At 41.6% G+C, this 20927-nt stretch overlaps 1 protein-coding gene across 2 annotated transcripts in view; it reads right to left on the reverse strand.

The window, feature by feature from the left end:
- The window catches only part of skd (mediator complex subunit skuld), an 888725-nt gene that overhangs the window by 743986 nt on the left and 123812 nt on the right, over window positions 1-20927 (reverse strand). For both annotated transcript variants that reach the window (XM_067142112.2, XM_067142111.2), the window contains exon 2: window positions 1329-1692. In XM_067142112.2, coding sequence (XP_066998213.1) covers window positions 1329-1692 — 364 coding nt within the window. The remainder of the gene's footprint in view (window positions 1-1328; window positions 1693-20927) is intronic.

The following is a 20927-nucleotide window of genomic DNA, read 5'->3' on the forward strand; positions in this document are numbered from 1 at the left end:
TTACCGAGAAACAGGTAGCAATTTTGTTCTTTTAAATGGGACTATACTAATTTTACCCAATAGAACAAGTAAGAATCGAGCAATACATTCAGTGATGCACTTACTTTGCAAATCAGACGAGTACTTTTGGAGATATTAAAAGGGTTTCAAATTTGTGGGTATTAAACAGAAAGAGATGCGCCACTCGCTGCGGGTGTCCTGCATGACTCACGGTTTGTTGAAACACACAAACACACACACCGAACGTATTACATACATAGCATACTGTGATGGTACTGCGCATGTCAAAATGTTCGATGGTCAGCCACACTCGTGAACTAAAGAGTCGCTCACAAGAAACTAAATGGGCGAGTTTTTTTTATTTTATTTTACATTTTAATGTGTAAATTCATTCAAGTTTCTCAGGTTCGCCAGAACAGTACTTATTTCAACTCGACCACTGCCTGTTGCTAACGTACTGTACATCGATCTCGCATGTTGGCTTTGAGGTGGACCATAAAGCCCAACAACAATATTGTCAGTTAAGTTTGTATCCATTCTTTCCAATGACCATTGTCGTTCATTGGATTGGATTTTTAAGTTCTTGATTTCATCTCATGTACTTGTACTTATGAGAAGGACAATACAGCACTTAAATTATTACAATTTCGCTGTGTTATATGCTCTTTTTCCGATTCAACGGCAATGAAACAAAAGCTTTGTAACCCCAAAATGCTGTAGGACTACTTCATACTGCTTTTTTTCTCCAGCCCCCCTCGAGATAATGGCGAGGTATGTGCATTTATCAATACGGCGTGAAACAAGCACAAGAACTGCGCGCCCGACATCAAGGCGAGTGGCGCATATATTTTCTGTCTAATGCCTACACACTTGAAACTCTTTAATATCTCCAAAAGTACTAGTCAGATTTGCAAAATAAGCACACCGCTGAATTTGTCGCTCAATTTTTAATTACTCTATTGGGTGAAATTAGTATAGTTTCATTAAAAAAATGCTACCGGTTTCTCGGTTATGTATGTGATCGAGAGGAATAGGACAGTATGTTATGAGTCCCTTAATACAATTTAAGAATTTGAAAACATAATGTATATATCTTTAACGAATCAGAAGATATCTGAGGTGGACAACTTAGCTGAATCACCCTGTATTACAAGGGAACAAAAAATAGTCAAAATTATATCCACAGTGATATGATTCTCGAAGATGAGTTGGATACTGGGCCAGTAGTAAACAGAGTTGTGAAAAATCTTTAGAAATATATCGAACTGATTATTTTTAGCCTCTTCTATAACCTTAATGAAGTTAATAGTAGTACATAATTCACTTACCGGCCGCAGCTATAAGTTCGGGTGCAACGAGTCCCGTTAGGTCCGGTTCTTCACCATACCAGAAGATCCAAAGTTCTTTGGCGGCGTGTAGCGAGAGAGGCGGGTGCTGTGGGCTATGGCCGGCGGCGGATCCAGGACCCAAACCTGGACCTAGGTTGATGGAGTCGAAAAGACCCCCGCCACCCTGGTTAGTATGCGTGCCCGCAGAGCCCGGCTGCTGCGTTGCTACACGCCGCCACACGCATAGGATGTCTACGGCAAGACAGCGAGCGTAGCTGGAAAGTACAGGATCCTCCAGAGGTTCGGGGGAGAAGCCGCACTCCCCCCATACCAATTTACGCCATTTGATCCCGCACAGTTCAGTCTGCAAAAGAAAAAAGGTGGAAAGTTATATTAGTCACAAAAATGCCACGTTTCAAACCAAGCCAGGGTCAGATAAAACCCGCAAAACAATATCCATGAAACATGACCCTGATGACGTAGATGTAATCACTTCAATCGGATAACTAGAAATCAAATTTTAGAATAGAAAAAAAAGGGGAACAAAAAGGGCATATGATAATATGATCAATTTTAATATTCTGCAAGGAGTCAGAAACTACATTCAGTTTCGAATAGTTACTACCAAGATGTATTTAGATAATTTATAAAATAACAATAGCACTAATACAGAGGAGAAAATTAAATTTTGTATATTATGTATCATAGCCCGAGATCTCTTCTAAGTGGTCGGAAAGTTTGCTATAGCGTTATAAGTGTTGGTACGAAATCTATAATAAGAGGAAGTGTTTGTGAGTGTGCCCGCGAGCACCAGCCAAATCTACGGCACGCAGAGATCTGAAATTTTTAACGTAGGTAGATGGAAGGGGTCCAAATGCACCTCGAAGCCGGAGTTTTAATTTTCGCTTTCGTTGGTGAGTTATGAACGAAAAACCGGCGGAAAACGTGTGTTGGGATATGGCAATCCATCGTGTTGTCACCAGGATTAAATGCATAGATACGCTGTCCCTAGACAACGTACGTAAGATAGGCAATACAAGTCATGGAGCCATTTAAAGTCCATAACGTAGAAAGCCATTTCCGGTCCCCGACACGAGGAGCCATATTCAGTACTTAATATCCGGAACTCCGTCCGTCCGTGCGCGTGTGTATGTGCCGAATTTATGGCAAGCAGAGATCTGACATTTTTAACATAGATGTATTCTTAGATGAATCTTTATACAGGCAAAAGACCTGCTTTCGTTAATTATCTATAATACTTTAATCGTTTTAATTATTTATCTCTGTATTTAGTTATTTCGATATTCATTCAATCGCTTAAAATTTTAGGGGTACGAGGATTTCGCTACATCAGCAATAAAACTTGAACCGTATTTTCTTTCAACTAACTCAATCTTGCCACGCAGAGATCTGAAATTTTAAACATATGGGGCAAAGCATTTCACCGATCACGCATGGCTATATCGAAGAGCAATTCTTGTTTCAAAAGATGAAACTGTCATCGTCATCAACAACCAACTTTAACAAGAATTACCCGGTGTCTCACAAACTTACAATTCTATCGACACTACATGCAATACAGATGAGGCAGTCAACAACAAGACAGATTTTGAATAACTTGGAGTCACTTGGGAGTACCCTCAGACATCTTGGAGTCACTTGGGAGTACCCTCAGACATCTTGGAGCGGATGATTGAGGCACCGATTATCCTCCTCAGGAATATGAATCCTCCTTCCCTCTGCAATGAAACACGACCCTCAGTCAAGGAACTGATGCCTAATATTATTCAAGCCATCATTATGACTGGGCATGCCGAGAGCGAAGTAGTATTCATTCCTCGGTTTGATATCATCCCTTCGGTTACACCGTTTCAATTTAGAGATCTGCAGTTCCCGGTTCGTCTGAGTTTCACTATGTGCATCAACATGGCAAAAGGACAGTCGCTTAAAATTTTACGAATCGATATTCCGAAACAGCGCTTCTTCCATGGTCAACTGTACGTGGGTTGCTCAAGAGTTCGAAAAGCAAATACTATATACACTCTAGTTCCAAATGCAAGCACACTTAATACAGTTTATTCGGAAGCTCTATAAGTAAAATTTTAAAAAATATATGGTATTTTATATTGTTTTAATATTATTTGTACCATCCACCAACCCGACATTTTAAACATTCAAAGTAACAATATATTTAAAATACAGTAATATAATTAACACAATTTTTATTTTAAAAAACTGTGTGTATGAATATGTTTTTATTTTGTTTTTAAATAAATGGTTTAAAAACAACTTAAGTTTGAATTAATAAAAAGCTGGCAAATCCGCGGGTACATGCTAGTAATTAATATGCGTTTATGTAATTCAACACTTAGGCCTAACGGCCTTAAAAAAGATGCCGCCAGCAGAAATGTGTTCTTAAGTATCGTAATGTGCAAGTATACACATACGGGCCACTTGCATTCAAGTACGTATCTTCAAATGCTGACTAATGTTGTTGGGATTCGATCCTACAATCAAGGACACAAGGTCGATCACTTAGTTATGCGTTACACTGCCACAATCATAATTATGCAATATACGCCCCGTTTTATAGCGCTCGGCTCCAAGTAGCCTAACGGCGTCAAATCAAACGACCTGCACCTGGCGAGCCGAATTTTTCCTCGGACACTCCCGGCACTAAAAATCATACGCCATTTCATTTCATGGTGATCTGCCTCAATGCGTATTCTATTCCATAGTCAAGAAATGTCCTCTTCAATTGTTAGTTCGTTGCAGGTCACTTGTAGTTAGGATGTACCAATTTTACAATGACCCTTTCCATATTTCATCCATCAATGACTATTTGATCAGTGCATTTCTAAAGACCCGCGTAGGAAATTAGGTGACTTTAAATGCCATCACATGTAGTGCACAAATTGCTATTCGATGAAAATTGACTTATTAGTGTTAGAGCCCAACGAGCGGGACGGCCACGATCTATACAGAAAGCGGCCCGACCACGAGTCGGCTATTCTTCCGCACTCCAGGATCACTGCCAAGCTACAATCATCGGATAATGCGGCAGTTGTATGTTTTTTTTTTTGCTAGTTGCTTTACGTCGCACCGACACAGATAGGTCTTATGGCGACGATGGGACAGGGAAGGCCCAGGAGTGGGAAGGAAGCGGCCGTGGCCTTAATTAAGGTACAGCCCCAGCATTTGCCTGGTGTGAAAATGGGAAACCACGGAAAACCATTTTCAGGGCTGCCGACAGTGGGGTTCGAACCTACTATCTCCCGAATACTGGATACTGGCCGCACTTAAGCGACTGCAGCTATCGAGCTCGGTGCAGTTGTATGTTATGCCATGGGAAAAGTGAGATATGTTTTCGAGAGCCATAATACTATCACGACTATGTCTATGCACCGAATGACGAGAGTAGCGACGTAATATGAAGAACCAATATGTACCATTTCGTCATGTGTCTGAAGTGAGGAGAAGAAGAAATTCGTGTGCAAACTTTACTACGCCCATAAGGAGTTGGAGAAAAGTCTATACAAAACAATGGCTGCTAATGTGCTTCGTAAAGTAGTGAACAAATCGCTCAATGAGGGGATTTCTTCTGGAATTTCACACCACATCCAGTTCTGCACGCGATTCCTGGCGCGTCTTCATATGGCCGCCATGAAATGAAATGGCTTTTAGTGCCGAGATGTGTCCGAGGACTTCGGCTCGCCAGGTGCAGGTCTTTTGATTTGGCTCCCGTAGGCGACCTGGGCGTCGTGACAAGGATGAAATGACGATGAGGACGACACATACAGCCAGCCCCTGTGCCAGCGGAATTAACCAATGATGGTTACAATTCCCGACCCTGCCGGGAATTACCATTCGCGGATGCTGATAATATTTTGTATATCCGCGTAGGGCTCTAACTACCCGCAGAGGCTGAGTGGCCTAGTAAGTGGTCCTCAGTGTCGGGATACCAGCTGCTATGGAATGCGAGTCGGCACCTCGCTTATTCTGAGTCATGGCCCTCCGTGTGTTCAGGCGGCTAGGACTATAATATCCACCGGTGGTCAGTAACCCTCACTGGAACTCTGTGCAACTAAGGGTATCATCCTACTTCAGGCGAGGGACTTCTTGGAAACAACTTGGCGAACGAAATGGAATTCGATGGGGATCTATCAATATTCATGGGGCTTACGGAAGAAAGGGAGTAGAACTAGCTGAGTCGGCAAAGAGGATGCATCTGGATCTGCTAGGAATTAATGATATTCGGGCAGGGGGAGATAACGCGGAAGAGATACGAGATTATAAAGTGTACTTGACGGGTGTCGAAAAGGGAAGGGCAGAGTGTGGGGTAGGACTGTTGATCAAGTATACTATTGCACAAAAAATATTTTCCGTTAGGCACGCAAATGAGCGAATGATGTGGGTAGATTTGGCGGTTGGAGGAATTAGACGAGAAATGTCTCAGTGTATTCATGGTGCAGATGAGAATGAAGTTGACGAGTTTTATGAAGCACTGGGTGATATCGTAGTCAGGGTCAACTGCTAGGATAAGATAGTGCTAATTGACGATTTCAATGCGAGAGTTGGATATAGAACTGAAGGATACGAGTGTAGAGAAGATATGGAAGCTAATAAGAATGGGAAGAGTTTGCTGGACTCCTGTGCTAGTATGGGATTAGCAGTTACGTATACATTCTTGAAGCATAAGGCTATTTACCACTACACATGGGAGAGTAAGGCCACGAGATCCATAAGACACTACATCTTAACCTATTTTTTATTACAAGCTGTTTTACGTAGCACCGAAACAGATAGATTTATGGCGACGATGGGATAGGAAAGGGCTTGGATTGGGAAGGAAGCGGCTGTGGCCTTAATTAAGGTACAGCCCCAGCATTTGCCTGGTGTGAAAATGGGTAACCGATTTTTAAAAAAACAGGAAATCTGATAGGAATGTGCGGGGTTTCCGGGAATTTTTCGATGATACGGACCACTATCTGACCTGTAGTGAACTAAGTATCTCTAGGCCTAGGAAAAAGAAAGTCAAATCTGTCTGCAAACGAATAAGGGTAGAAAATCTCCATGACGAGGAAATTAGAGAGAAGTGCACATGGATACGATGAGTGAAAAGTTCCAAACAATGGACAGTGATCCGATTCACCATATGTACTGTAGGAAGGGAATGGGTGCCATACAGGGATGTTGTATTAGAAAGAGCAAGGGAATGCATAGGAACAACTGTGTGTAAATATGGGAAAAAGAGAACTTCGTGGTGGAATGCTAACGTGAAAGCAACTTGTGATCGTAAAAAGGTGTATCACAAATGGCTCCAAACAAGGATTGACGCAGGCAAAGAATTGCACGTGGATGAAGAATCAGCGAAACAAGTAGTTTTTGAAGCCAAGAAGTCGTGAGAATGTTTTGGTAATAACCTGGAAAGCTAGGTGTAGCAGCAGGGAAACCTTTCTGGACAGTAATAAAGAATCTTAGAAAGGGAGGGAGAAAGGAAATTAATAGTGTTTTGGGTAAATCAGACGAACTCATTATTGATACCAGGAAATCAATAGACAGGTGGAAGGAATATTTTGAAAATCTTCTCAATGTAAAAGGTTATCTTCCAGGTGCAATAATCAGTTTGGCCTATGCTGACGACTTTGTCTTAAATGGCAGATTGTGCCGAAAGCCTGCAGTCTAATATCTTGCATCCTCCAAGAGGTGAAATGAATATGGTATGAAAATTAGCTTTTCCAAGACTACAGTGATACCAGTAGGTCAGAAATCCAAGAGAACTGTGTCAGATTGGGGGGGACAAAGCTGGAACTGGGAGATAATTTCAAGTACCGGTATTTAGGATGTATGCTTTCCCAGGATGGTAGTATAGTACGTAAGATTGAATCAAGGTACAATAAAGCTAATGCAGTAACCTCGCAGTTGCCATCATTCTGTAAGAATGAATTCAGTTCCCGGACGAAACTATCTTTACATCGGTTTGTCTTCAGACCAAGTCTGCTTTACGAGAGTGAAAGCTGAGCGACTAAGGATATCTTATTCGGAAGTTAGAAGTAACAGACATGAAAGTAGCGGGAATTATTGCTGGTACAAACAGGTGGGAACAATGACAGGAGGGTACTCTGAATGATGATATCAATGATAAGTTAGGAATGAACAACGTGGATGTAGCTGTACGCATAAACCAGCCTCGGTGGGAGGGTTGCATATGAGGCGAATGGAGGATAGGTTACCGAGCAGGATAATGGACTGTGTTATGGAGGGTAAGGGAAGTAGAGGAAGACAAAGGTGACGGTTAGACTGAGTTTCTAACGATTTAAAGATGTAAACGGGACCGCAGAACTATCTACAAATAGAGGATTGTCGCAGCAGTTAGAGGTGTGCAGACTGAACGCTGAAAGGCATAACAGTCCATGAAGAAGATGCATGAATGCAAATTTTTCCTGGGTTGGGGTTACCACTTCCAAGTGAATGGTTGGGTAGGAAAGTGGTGTGTTGTTTTACCCGTTAAAATGTCGAATGAGAAAAGGAGGAATCAAAACAATGTGACTATGGAAATGGATCTGAATGCGATGAAGAGACCGGACAAAGGGTAAAGTATAATTAAAATTGCAACCCTATTAGAAGATGGAGGAGTGCGTAATACTAGACATTTTCGTAACTCGACACCATCTCGGCGTACAGTGTGTTGAGTTTGTGATACTCTACTGTATAATTTTAAAATCAGGGGTCGAAATACTCTATTGATAGAACTATCATTATATTGTGTTCCTTAATCATCAGTTTCCTTTTTATTTTCCTTAAGCCTAATTGTCACGATTACATACAGGCTGCATATTATAAAGTAAAATACAAATATTAAGTCTACAAAATATTTGAAACTAAATGGAAGTCTTGTTTGATGCACTGCACATCAGGTTACTATATAATTTGCTCCCCTTATTATTCAAATGTTAAAGTGCAGTGAAAAATATTAACATAACATCGCGTGCCACCACTGCACAGAGAAGCGTTAAATCCTTTTCTCCGATGGTCTTGAAAGCAGGTGTAAGTACACTTCCTGAGACAAGAACGAAGTGGACTCTAGCATGGTAAAAGTCAGCGTGGATCTTTATATACTACCATACTGTAGTCTTTCAGAAACTAGTGTTTCTTATCCTGCTTACTCTTTAGTACACGTGTGTCCAATACAAACTTTGCCCATTACTTTGCGCAGTTTATTATGTTGGGAAACTTACTAGTATCGTTTGGGGCAATTTGTAGCGAATGTTATAATGTAAACTTTCTAAACGTCATACGTGTTCTGTCTGGAGAGATGTACATAAATCCCCGTGTTTTAACTAACCAAGAAATCTCTATGCTGTTGGTGTTTTTTCCTTTCGGCCGCGCTTACATTCTTTGAGACATTTCACCGATCACATTTAGCCAGGTGAAACCACGAGCGTCAGTGCTGGAGGATATTCTCCCATCCACTATTCTAGGTTCCAGCGACCACAACCTACACCTGCCGAATCTACCTGTACAGTTAACTAGAGGGACAGGCACTGACTGCTCAGTTAAGTAGATGTCAACCGTCAACAGGTCCACGGAAGCGACTGCGGTTCAATTTCGCCCGTCATCCACGATGTGCATCAATAACATCACAACTGTACGTGGAGCTGTTTGACAACTGCCCTGTCCAAACAGATGTCACAAATTTTTAAGAGTGCATGAAAAACGGCTTGCTGGCCTGCTAAAGGAAAACATGTAAATCATTACTAGTATTACGGCATTCGAGCATACAACCTGTCAAAGAGCTATCAAAGAGGTTGCGGTTTAGGGCGATGGAGACACACACTTCCTCTAAGACACAAAAATCGTTCGAAGAGATCCAAAGATTACAATACAAAGGGCATATTGGTGAGATTTTACTGAAAACACGACTGCTTTAAAATAACTAGTCTTTTTCAGCCTGTTGACGTACAACGCAGGAACCAACTGCTTGAGTGGAAACTGATTTACCAAGCGTTGTGAAAATATCAAGTTACCGGTGAGCAGTTTGCTCTTGTAACCTTAGGAATTAATCAATGAATGTCATACGTGGTCGAAGAACCCTTCCGAGTCCTCGAATTCAAAGCTGTTGTTTTAGCCCACGTCGGCTACCACAAGATCCTGCACAAATCCTGTATACAGATCACACGTCAATAACATGGAAACTGTTTCTAAACTTTTAGTTGCGTTGGTAATTCGGTCATGATTTACCCTGAAAGCGCAAGGCACAACTCCTCTACAAGATTCCCAGAATGTATCCTTCGTACTCTGTCTATAAGAAACAATAATGAAAGATTGAAATGTCCAATGTTTGATAACAAACCACGACTTAAATCAGTAGAATGGTCTCAATCCAACATACCTTATGTACCCCTTTTAAGACTAACAGAACCTCAGCCTTTTTCGACAGCTGGGTAAACATTTCTTCCCTAAAGAGAAATAACAGCTGTATTAAAGAATATAAACGATAGACATGTATTAGCTTAATACTTATAGTCTTCACTGTATTACGTCATACTTTCATCCTGCATCTGACCACGTCATATTGTTCAAGCTTAACGTTGCACCATTCTTACGTAATGTTGGATTAAAATATGAACATACACTAAGTTTATGATGAAACCTATTCAACGTAAGTCCGAGTTTTGATTTATCGCACAGTGTTGCTGTTCACTCACTCACTCATTCATTCATTCATTCATTCATTCATTCATTCATTCATGTCTCTTACATATCATGAATCACACGGAACTCTAAACAGATCGTTAAAAGCACACTGTGCAGTGAACACTTTTTACGTCGGCTGAAAATGCCGTAATAAAATCCGCCCGATATATGTATGCATTACAGAATTGGTGGATTTCCTGCATAAGCACGACACATCCCAATGTACCAATCCCGTAAGAGCAGAGAGAAACTAATTTTATGTACTAAATTTTTCATCACGATTTACTCCAGACCAACGTGCATAGAAATGTATTTTAAAATGAAGGAAGCACAGATAACTCAGATTGTTAAACGAAGCATACAGAACTAAACCATTCGTCTGAAACGCATTTAGACGAATTCAATTACAAAATACACTGCAGGTATACAAATGTTACTTCAGGATGCAATTCTGCAACAAGCAGAACAGCAACTTAGCTTGCACGTCACTAAAAAGCAAGAGTACAGTAAACGGCAGGCAGCTGTGTACTTCCCCATCCCACTTCTGTATCCTACTACAGCGTAAAACATTTGCCAAACAAATAGGGAATGCCCTGTGTCCGGGCACCTACCGCCGAGCGCGTCAATATTATCGGACACGCACGTATTCGACGCGGTCAAGCACCGCTCCTCGCTCCTCTCCCAAGACCAAGCGCACAGCGAGCCGCCGACATCTGTACACGCGTGCTGAGCGTACAGACGTGCACATTAATGGTGTCCCGACATAAACAATCAACACTGCCCCACTCCAGTATTGAAAAGAAAAGGAGAGAGCTAAGGGGTAGTGTTGAAGGCCAATCCAGTACAAAACATGGGGGAAGGGAGTGAAGGGGTAGTGTCGAAGGCACAATGACTCACCTTCTCGCTTAACGCATTGCTGCATGGACTGCATGAAGACAGCCCGCTACAAGACTTTGTTGTGATCGAAATGGGCACAGTGGCGGATATATTGAAGTACAGCATTAGGTTACCTACTCTCCCGGCCCTGCGGTGTACGGAGCAACGCATCCGGCTGCCCCAGGTTCGATTCCCGGCCGGGTCAGGGGTTGTAATTGTAAATGATTATATCCCTGGCCTGGGGACTGCGTGTTTGTGTCGTCCTTAACTTTTCTCACATTAAACACTCAATACTTCCGCAATTCCAACTACATGCAAGTTCATATATTGTGCAAGTAGGGGCAAAAGAACTCTATAGGTCGACGCCCCGAACAAATAGCATTTTAACATAAAAAATAAAAAGTAACCTCTGATAATTACAGTATTAGGAGGTAAAGGAGGTTTTTAACTGAAAATATTTTATACTAGTTAGGAATATTTTGTAACTGCGTTATATCGGGTCTACCAATCCTTCTTCACCTCGTTTTTGCCATATTTCTATCCATCTCCAAACTGTCTTTAGACTGCATGGTATTGCTTGTGCTATTGCTTGGGAACCATGTGAGCCTCCCACATGCCAACAATACGGCCTCGATTCACCTGTGATAGGATAGGAGCCATCTTATTACAATGTTACAGTATAACGCCGGAATACACAGACTGTGTATTCAGCACTACATGTTCGCTCCCTTCCCCTCCTTTTCAGTACTGGAGCGGGGCAGTGTTGATTGTTTATGTCGGGACACCATTAATGTGCGTGCGTGTACAAGCACGGCCGACTAGATGTACGCTGCGCTCCTTAAACCGGCCTTGACAAAAAGTTTCACGCACTGTAATCATAGTCGTTTCATACCTCGACACGTGGCGCTGGCCACCAATGGTTGTGGGGTGGAAATGAATACTCCTCTGTGGAAAATACTGTAATTTTATTTGGATTGCCAGTTTACCTTAATTTAGAGGTATAGTGTGTTATATAGATTAAGATTGTTAAAAAATTATCCTAAGGGCTACTTTCGTTGATATTTGCCAGAATAATGTGTGAAATTGCGAAGTGATCGAACTGTCCAGCTGACATTCATTAACTGTGGGTAATAACAGCAATAACTTTTATTATCCATAATATTTAGATCAGACATGTCAAGGGCACGATCTGACCGACAGTTCTGAATGCATGAAGAACAGCTGTTACGGGCGCTAGCACAAGACGTTATCAGATAGTGCAAACTTAGAGGAGTGCACATCACAGTTCGTAATTACGGTACTCCGTACAATATACGTATATACTCTATTATTTTATATAAGAACTTACATAATTAAATATGTTCAACACGGCGTTTACATAAGATGCGCAAACCGTAGTGCACCAGGAAAATAAATTATCTATTATACTAATTAATACTTTATAAGTTGCCATAAGCAGTGAAATACAACAAAGTGCATTTACGTTTTAGGGGATTAACATTCTCAACTCTCCTATGAACGATTATGACTGTTGTTTAAAGCGGCCCAATATGCCATAGACCCCTAATGGTACGAGATGAACGAAACGAAAATTAAAACTTCAAGATTTATCCACTGACTAGAATCTAAAACGAATGATGATGAAAATATGACAGTGAAACAAAAACTATCAGTGTATCAAATTCATAAAGCCTGAATTACTGGGATGATGCATTAATATATAAAGGGGTCCAGAATCCAGGCCACCGTCCCCTTATAATGGTACAAATCACTGGGAAAGCAGAGCCATGGTGTTCCTCATATAATGGTACTGATTACAGCTAACGCAGACTCGTGGTGTTCCTTGCATGGAGGTATTAATCACAGGTAATGTAGGCCCATGGTATGTCAAACACAATGGCACCACTCATAGGTAACACAGACCCATGGTGTTTCGCACATAGTTGCAGCTTTACTGCACGTGGATAATAGTCCGCGGATCCGAATACCCGCTCCCCCTCTTCGGTGGAATAAACACGATTGTACTTGTACCGGTCGGTACACCTCTACGCCGCACATTTAAATCTTGCGTCAATAAAACCTCCTCTACTGGAGGAACAGTGAACTTGGAGCTAGACCTCCTTAAACTTTTACTCAGAAGATGTCACTACCTTAATTTTGTGATTGTGAAGTCTCCAGGACTATGTGAATTTCAACGTGTTTTGGTTACCATTTATCAAGAAGTTTGGACTTTCTACAACAGATGTCACTACAAAAACTATGATCATGCACCCTGGTGCGAAGTGAAAGAACTTTTTTGAAGAAATTTTGTATTCATAAGTTTTTCTTTACTAAATTTCGTTCATTCATTTGTGGGTTGGCTATATTTATCTTTTCTTTCCGCCAGTTTTGAATCCAGCCATTCGCTAATTTTTGTAATTTCCGACCAATCCCGGATTTCTTCTTCGACTTTGAGTGTAAATTTTGTATGGTCCAATAAAATTGAGAGGGTGTGGCTTGATTATTCATGACAGGTCTCGAACCTTCCCAGAGGGTTCATAAACTGCGGATTTTCACGTCTCTTGGCCATTTGATCAACATCTAAGTGTGTGTATGTGAAGCGGAAGGCGGGAGGTGCCTCTTTCAGCAGGCAGAAGTTATTCAGCAAAGTAATGGCCGTTTAACACATTTATTTTTTGCTAGCTCCGCAGTTTAACCCGAGGGATAGGTCCGAAACTTTAATATGTAACCAACTTCGCTAAAATGTAAATTCTGCCGGCTAATGTGAAAATTTCATAAAATATGTAACTGTAATTCGGGGACTACGTTTTGTAACTGGTTTTCTTATTTTCCGTAATGTATTAAATTATTCTTATAAGAGTCACCCCCATAGTTTGGGAATAGCCCCTGTTTCATCGGCCTAGTGCCTTTTAGGTTTTAAGAATGCATATTATAGGAGTGCAAGTACACGCCTTCATTCAATTTGGTGTTTCGGGCCATTTACTTAACCTGTTCTTTTCTGTTTAGGCCCAGTAGGTTGGGTACAAGATAGTCCCCGTTTCTTTTTTTGTAAGTTGTGCCTTGATGGCAAATAATTGTAAGCTTCTGGTATTGCCTTAAATAGGCTTGAAAAACTGAGAGCGTGTCAGCTCTTTTCTAGTGTGGTAACTGTGCCTCTGGGAGGCCTCATATTTGAAGTTGGGAGCAAGGGCTCCAGAGATTAGGGGCTTTCTGCCCTTTGAACAATTTGTGCTCGCCTGTAAAAGTTGAGCTAGGAGCTCAAAAATGACAATACTAGGGCTTGTAGCCCACGAGTGTTAATATATATATATATTTTGCTAGTTGCTTTACGTCGCACAGACACAGATAGGTCTTATGGCGACGATGGGACAGGGAAGGGCTAGGAGTGGGAAGGAAGCGGCCGTGGCCTTACTTAAGGTACAGCCCCAGCATTTGCCTGGTGTGAAAATGGGAAACCACGGAAAACAATCTTCAGGGCTGCCGACAGTGGGGTTTGAACCTACTATCTCCCGAATACTGGATACTGGCCGCACTTAAGCAACTGCAGCTATCGAGCTCGGTGTTAAAATTCTGAAATCTTGGATCTTTCTAAGTCTTGTTTCCAAATTGTTATTTCACCAAGTGAAAAGTTGTTATAATTTTGTTATTTCTTCTGAAAATATAACCTTTGTTAAAAGTTTAAATTAACTTTGAGTTTGTAGTTAGACCCATTCATCCCGGCACCTTCTTTCACCTCTGCTGGTCCACTAAACCACGGTAACAGTACTAACCACAGAACCGTGGTGTTCCTCACATAAGGGCGTTACTCCTAGGTAACGTAGATACATGGTAATCATCACATGGTGGTAGGCCTACTAAACGCAAGTAACGTCGACCCATGGTGTTCCTCATGTAATGGTACTAATCACGGGTAGTATCATGGTTCTAGTGGTTCTTGGTCGCCCCTTACGACAGGCAGGGGATACCGTGGGTTTATTCTTCGTCCGCATCCCCCACACAGAGGGGGTTCCTATGAACGATTATAAATAAGGAGGAGGAGAATGCCGAATACTATGTCGCTACCATATCGCTACTGTAGCAAAACGACATGTTAAAAAGAAAATAAGCTACGACAAAAGTACGATCTCTTCAAACAAACGTGTGGATACAAAAGTACACAAATTCAAACTAAAATATTACTGTGTCGCTCCTTATGCCACAGCCTATGTAGCTATACAGTATGTATCAACGATTACTTGTAGACTAAAACAGGTAACTGGAGTCTGTCGTCGGTAGGTATGCACAGCCCTGAAATAGCAACGTGGGCTGATAAGAAGACTTGCGCCCGCGTGCACGCTTATTTCTATATGTCTTTTCACGAGAGTTTAATCCTGATATAAACATGGTATGTCCACGCCTCTGCCAAAGAAAGAGTTGTGATTCGCTGAGCGTGTAGTACCGACCTCCACCCCGTCAACGTCTCGTGTTCGGACGTACAGAGCTGCGCATCGCATACGATAACAGTGCGAAGATGTGAACTTCTGAATAAACGAGTAAACCTGGATTCTCTTCACTTAGTTTATTGAACACATTCATGATGCACTCCCTATGGTCACTTCTCAGCTGTTTTCCTCTTTTGTGCTTCGCTACACGCGATGGTCCTACCTCTTGCTCCATTTCTCTCACTATGAATACTCGCCGACTGCTGCTGCAAGATGCAACAGCTTATCTCTACGCTGTACAGCTTGGGACTTTCCGTCACTAACAGAAGACTACCTGTATGTAATACACCACGCCTTGCGCCTTCATTTTTCGTTATTGAATCAAAATTTTATTAAAAATAAACCATATATACCGGTGTATATGACAACCATGTTTTAATTTGATTACGTACTCTTCCAAACTCTCTAAATGCAATAAACTAAAATAAAATGTATGCGATGTACTACTTATCTTCGCATACAGTCGAGTGAGTGCGACGGTTTCTTCTCCAACCAACTACGTCCATGTCCACGTGCATAGGCAAGGTGTTCCGCCTATTTGTTTACATCAGGATTAAACTCTCATGAAAATCGGGAACGTTTTGACACCTGTGATTTAGATATACAGTAGAAATTACCACAAGGCTATGTTAGGAAAATCATGATCTTCAGATTGTTCAATTAGAGTTTTAAAATTCGAGTGCTGCAGTCAGGAAACGAGCGTAGTAAAAAAAAAAAATTATTAGCGTATCTGCTGAAATATTCAACGGAGCTTCCTGAACAAAACTATGAGTGGATAACAGCAATGTCAACTCAAACATGCTTAAATTTAAATTTTAAAAATTCCCTGAGAAAAAATTATTTTGAATAAAATCTTGGAAAGCTATTCAAAAGCTCTAATTCCCTGCAGAGAGTATCGTTTTCGATGTCATTAAATTTTATTTGTACAGACATGCACATTAATGGTGTCCCGACATAAACAATCAACACTGCCCCACTCCAGTATTGAAAAGAAGGGGAGAGAGAGTGAAGGGGTAGTGTTGAAGGCCAATCCAGTACAAAACATGGGGGAAGGGAGTGAAGGGGTAGTGTCGAAGGTACAATGACTCACCTTCTCGCTTAACGCATTGCTGCATGGACTGCATGCAGACAGCCCGCTACAAGACTTCGTTGTGATCGAAATGGGCACAGTGGCGGATGTATTGGAGTACAGCATTAGGTTACCTACTCGTCCGGCTCCGCGGTGTAAGGGGCAACGCGTCCGGCCGTACCGGGTTCGATTCCCGGCCAGGTCACGGGTTTTTAATTGTATATGATTATATCCCTGGCCTGGGGACTGCGTGTTTGTGTCGTCCTTAACGTTTCTCACATTCAACACTCAACACTTTCGCAATTCCAATTACATGCAGGTTCATATATTGTGCAAGTAGGGGCAAAAGAACTCTATAGGTCGACGCCCCGAACAAATAGCATTTTAACATTACAAGAATTAAAAAGTAACCTACTCTGATAATTACAGTATTAAGAGGTAAAGGAGGTTTTTAACCGAAAAGTATTTTATACTAGTTAGGAATATTTTGTAGTTGCGTTATATCGGGTCTACCAATCCTTCTTCACCTCGTTCTTGCCATATTTCTATCAATTTCCAAACTGTCTTAAGACTGCACGGTATTGTTTGTGCTATTGCTTGGGGGACCATGTGAGCCTCCCACATGCCAATAATGCGTCCTCGATTCACCTGTGATAAGATAGGAGCCATCTTATTACAATGTTACAGTATAACGCCGGAATACACACACTGTGTATTCAGCACTACCTATTCACTCCCTTCCCCCTCCTTTTCAGTACTGGAGTGGCCTTCAACACTATCCCTTTACTCTCTCCCCTCCTTTTCAGTACTGGAGTGGGGCAGTGTTGATTGTTTATGTCGGGACACCATTAATGTGCGTGCGTGTACCTCTGTCAGTTCTTCCTGCTCCTCTGGTTCAGTCGAGTCGACGAACAGGCCAGCGCCCCAGCAGCATTATACTTTCCATTACGGCTTTAAGCTAGATCTCACGAGCGATTGTAAACGCTGGGAAAGGAGCTAGCTAGAACGACGTATCAAGTCGGCCATGGTACACGCGGGATCACAAGATTTCCGGGTGGAAAGGAAAACATAACGTTTGGGCGTAGATTTTGGCCAACCAAGCCTGAGGATGAAGAAGAAGCAAGCGAGGCAATGTCGCATGTGTTCGTCTTTCAGGAGGTGTGGTTTGTGATGCTACGCACTCAAGAAGCCACTCCCAACAACATTTTCGCGGGAACTAATTAAGATGTTTCTTGGATTAAAAATTCTGACTATACGGGCTTTTCCTAATTAGGAAAACGATTAATTAACTGCAATTTAATTGTGAAGAAATGTGCACGATGTAACCCCGCTCCAATACGTATGACTAACTTCATAGGAACTGTTTTTCAAATACACTTACATCTCTGATGATCATAATTATCTAATACCAAGTTATTTTACTCTGCTTGAGAATTATTATTATTATTATTATTATTATTATTAGCAAGCCTAAGAGACAATTAGGGGGGCAAGACAGCTATTTTAGAACCCAGAAATGAAAATCCTTTAAAATTCTTTCTTGTTAACATAGTGATGAACTATTCAGATACCGTTTTACTCTGATTAGTTTCCTCCCATTATTTGAATGGCTATAAAATTATTATTTTTGTGGAAAACTAGTGTATTGTTTATGATTATACTCTACTTTTCTTTTTATACAAATGCAATTATTTTCGTGTGCAGGAAGCGTTTATATTATTACTCGCTTTTCTCTTACAAAGTGCACTCCTTTGTTTCAATTTACTATGTTATTCTTCTACCGCTTTTTCCACACCTGTGGGGTCGCGAGTTCGAGCTGTGTCGCATTTGTGGAGTTGTCTTCCCATGACTTTTGGCCACTCAGTGTATAAAGCGCACATAATTTTAATCTCAGGTCGAATGTCATTCAACTATCGTACGCGACTCGACTGTTTCTTGCAAATAGAGAGACTAGCTGTAGGACCCATCGTTGACGGGACTATCACTTAACGTGTGAATGATATTTTTGTCCAACCCTCATATTATTCCCCACATTCTGAGGCACGTAAGGGGGCATGCGGCTCCCTGTCAGCGGTGTGTCTTGTACTCGCTTCCTTGCTCTCTATGGCCCTTTAGAGTTTCATATTTTTTGCATTATTGCTGATCTTGTTCTTCCATCGCATATAAAATAATGCGTAGTGTCGGGCTAATATTTAAACATTACTGACAGGTGTACATTCGCAATCACATGAATTTCGGGTAGAAAAGGAAACTGGTACCGTTTGGGTGAAGATTTTGGTCAACCCTTAGGATGAAGGCAACGTCACGTGTGCTCGTTTTCCAGGAGGTTTAGCTTGCGATGTTGCGCTCTCAGAGGCCACTCCCAAGTCCATTTTTTCGGGCACTGATTAAGATGTTTCTATGGTTAAACATTCTGGTTACAGCTTTTCCTAATCAAGGAAAACAATTAACTGTAATTTAATTGCGACGAAGTGCGCACGATGTAATCCCACCCCAATGTATGGCATTTAATTGTTTGATCAGCGCTGACAATAACTTCATAGGAACGGTTTTCCAAACGCCCTTGCGTGTCTAATAATCGTAATTATTTAATGCCAGGTTATTTTTACTTTGGTGTTTGAGGATAACTTTTATTATTATTATTATTATTATTATTAGTAGTAGTAGTAGTAGTAGTAGTAGTAGTAGTAGTAGTAGTATTTAACAGGGCCTATATTGACGAAAATAAGGGTCATTCCTTCTTACAGTGGTTGAGCGCGATGCCACTTAATGAAGCCATAGCCGAGACCGCTAACATTTCAGCCAGACCTCGCACACAAGAATTACAAAGAAACTGGAGAATTTGACCCTCAATGGGTTGACATACACATTACGTCTGTTGCCTTGAAGGAGGCGTGCGGTTCCTCTCTTCATTCCATTCTCCCTTCACCTTCCCCTCCGCGTGCGTTTCATTCATGCTAGATATACTCGTATTTCAGTTTTCTGGACCTCCCCTTACTCGTCAGATGTGTGCATGTGTTACCGCGTCTGATGGATGTGACCAATGCGAGAGTGTGTGTAAGCAGGTACTGGGTTGTTCTGAGGGCTGTACTGATTTCTTGCCTGAAATGAATATTTTGGCCACGAGATACTAAAGATTTCGAGTGTACAAAGCCTTTTAAAACGTTGCATGTCGGGCTGAGTGGCTCAAACGGTTCAAGCGCTGGCCTTCTGACCCCAACTTCTCAGGTTAGATCCTGGCTCAGTCCGGTGGTATTTGAAGGTGCTCAAATAGGTACGTCAGCCTCATTTCGGTAGATTTACTGGCACGTCAAAGATCTCCCGCTGGACAAAATTCCGGCACCTCGGCGTCTCCGAAGAAAGGAGTTAGTGGGACGTAAAGCTAGTTACCGGCCCTTCGACTTGAACTTTCAGATGACTCATATTTCCCTTACTTTTCATTGTAAGGGAAAGGATATAGAACGATCTTTCACCCTGAAGTATTTTCGTGCGAAACCAACCGTGAGACACATCGCTTTTTATGCTTTAGCCCTCTTCTGAAGTATTCTAAATGGAAATACCAAGTTTCGCTAAAATCCACTTATCTGTTTTTCCGTGATGCTGTACAGCTTCATCCAGCTAGTTCATTCCGAGTACCCTCCTGCCATTGTTCCCACCTGTTTGTACCAGCACTCATTTTTCGCTACTTTCATGTCTGTTACTTCTAACTTATGAATAAGATATCCTGAGTCCACCCACCTTTCGCTTCCGTAAAGCAAAGTTGGTCTAAAAACAGACCGATGTAAAGATAGTTTCGTCCGGGAGCTGACTTCTTTCTTACTATATAGCGTTGATCGCAACTGCGAGCTCACTGCATTTGCTTTACTACACCTTCATTCAATCTCGCGTACTATATTACCATCCTGGGAGAACACACAAACTAAACACGTGAAATTATCTATCTGTTCCAGCTTTGTATCACCAATCTGACATTCAATTCTGTTGAATTTCTTACCTACTGACATCAATTTAGTCTTTGAAAGGCTAATTTTCATACCATACTCATTGCACCTGTTTTCATGTTCCAAGATATTTGACGGCAGGCTTTCGGCACTATCTGCCATTAAGACCAAGTCACCAGCATAGGCCAGACGGTTGTGTCCCATTTGCGGTCACAGCAAAATTTGTCCCATTTGCGGTCATTTCTAGTTCGGAAGAAAAAAGGAATGCGAAGAAAGACCAGTTCGTGTCCCATTTGCGATCACTTTAAAGTTATCAGCAGCCTGTTGGGGTTTTCCAACGTCCATGCAGCAGGGAGACTGCTAATTAGGCTAGACTCAGGGATTCTCCCAACCCCTCCCCGTAGTTCTATTCGCACGAATATAATGTGATTGATTTTACGTCTTCTAACTACTTATTAATATTGAAAACATTTCCTAGCGGACAAAGTACTACGAAAAACGTAAAATGCAGCAATTTACTCAATTGTGCCGAAAG

Source organism: Anabrus simplex, chromosome 2 (assembly GCF_040414725.1).
Source record: "Anabrus simplex isolate iqAnaSimp1 chromosome 2, ASM4041472v1, whole genome shotgun sequence".
In the NCBI taxonomy this organism is placed as follows: domain Eukaryota; kingdom Metazoa; phylum Arthropoda; class Insecta; order Orthoptera; family Tettigoniidae; genus Anabrus; species Anabrus simplex.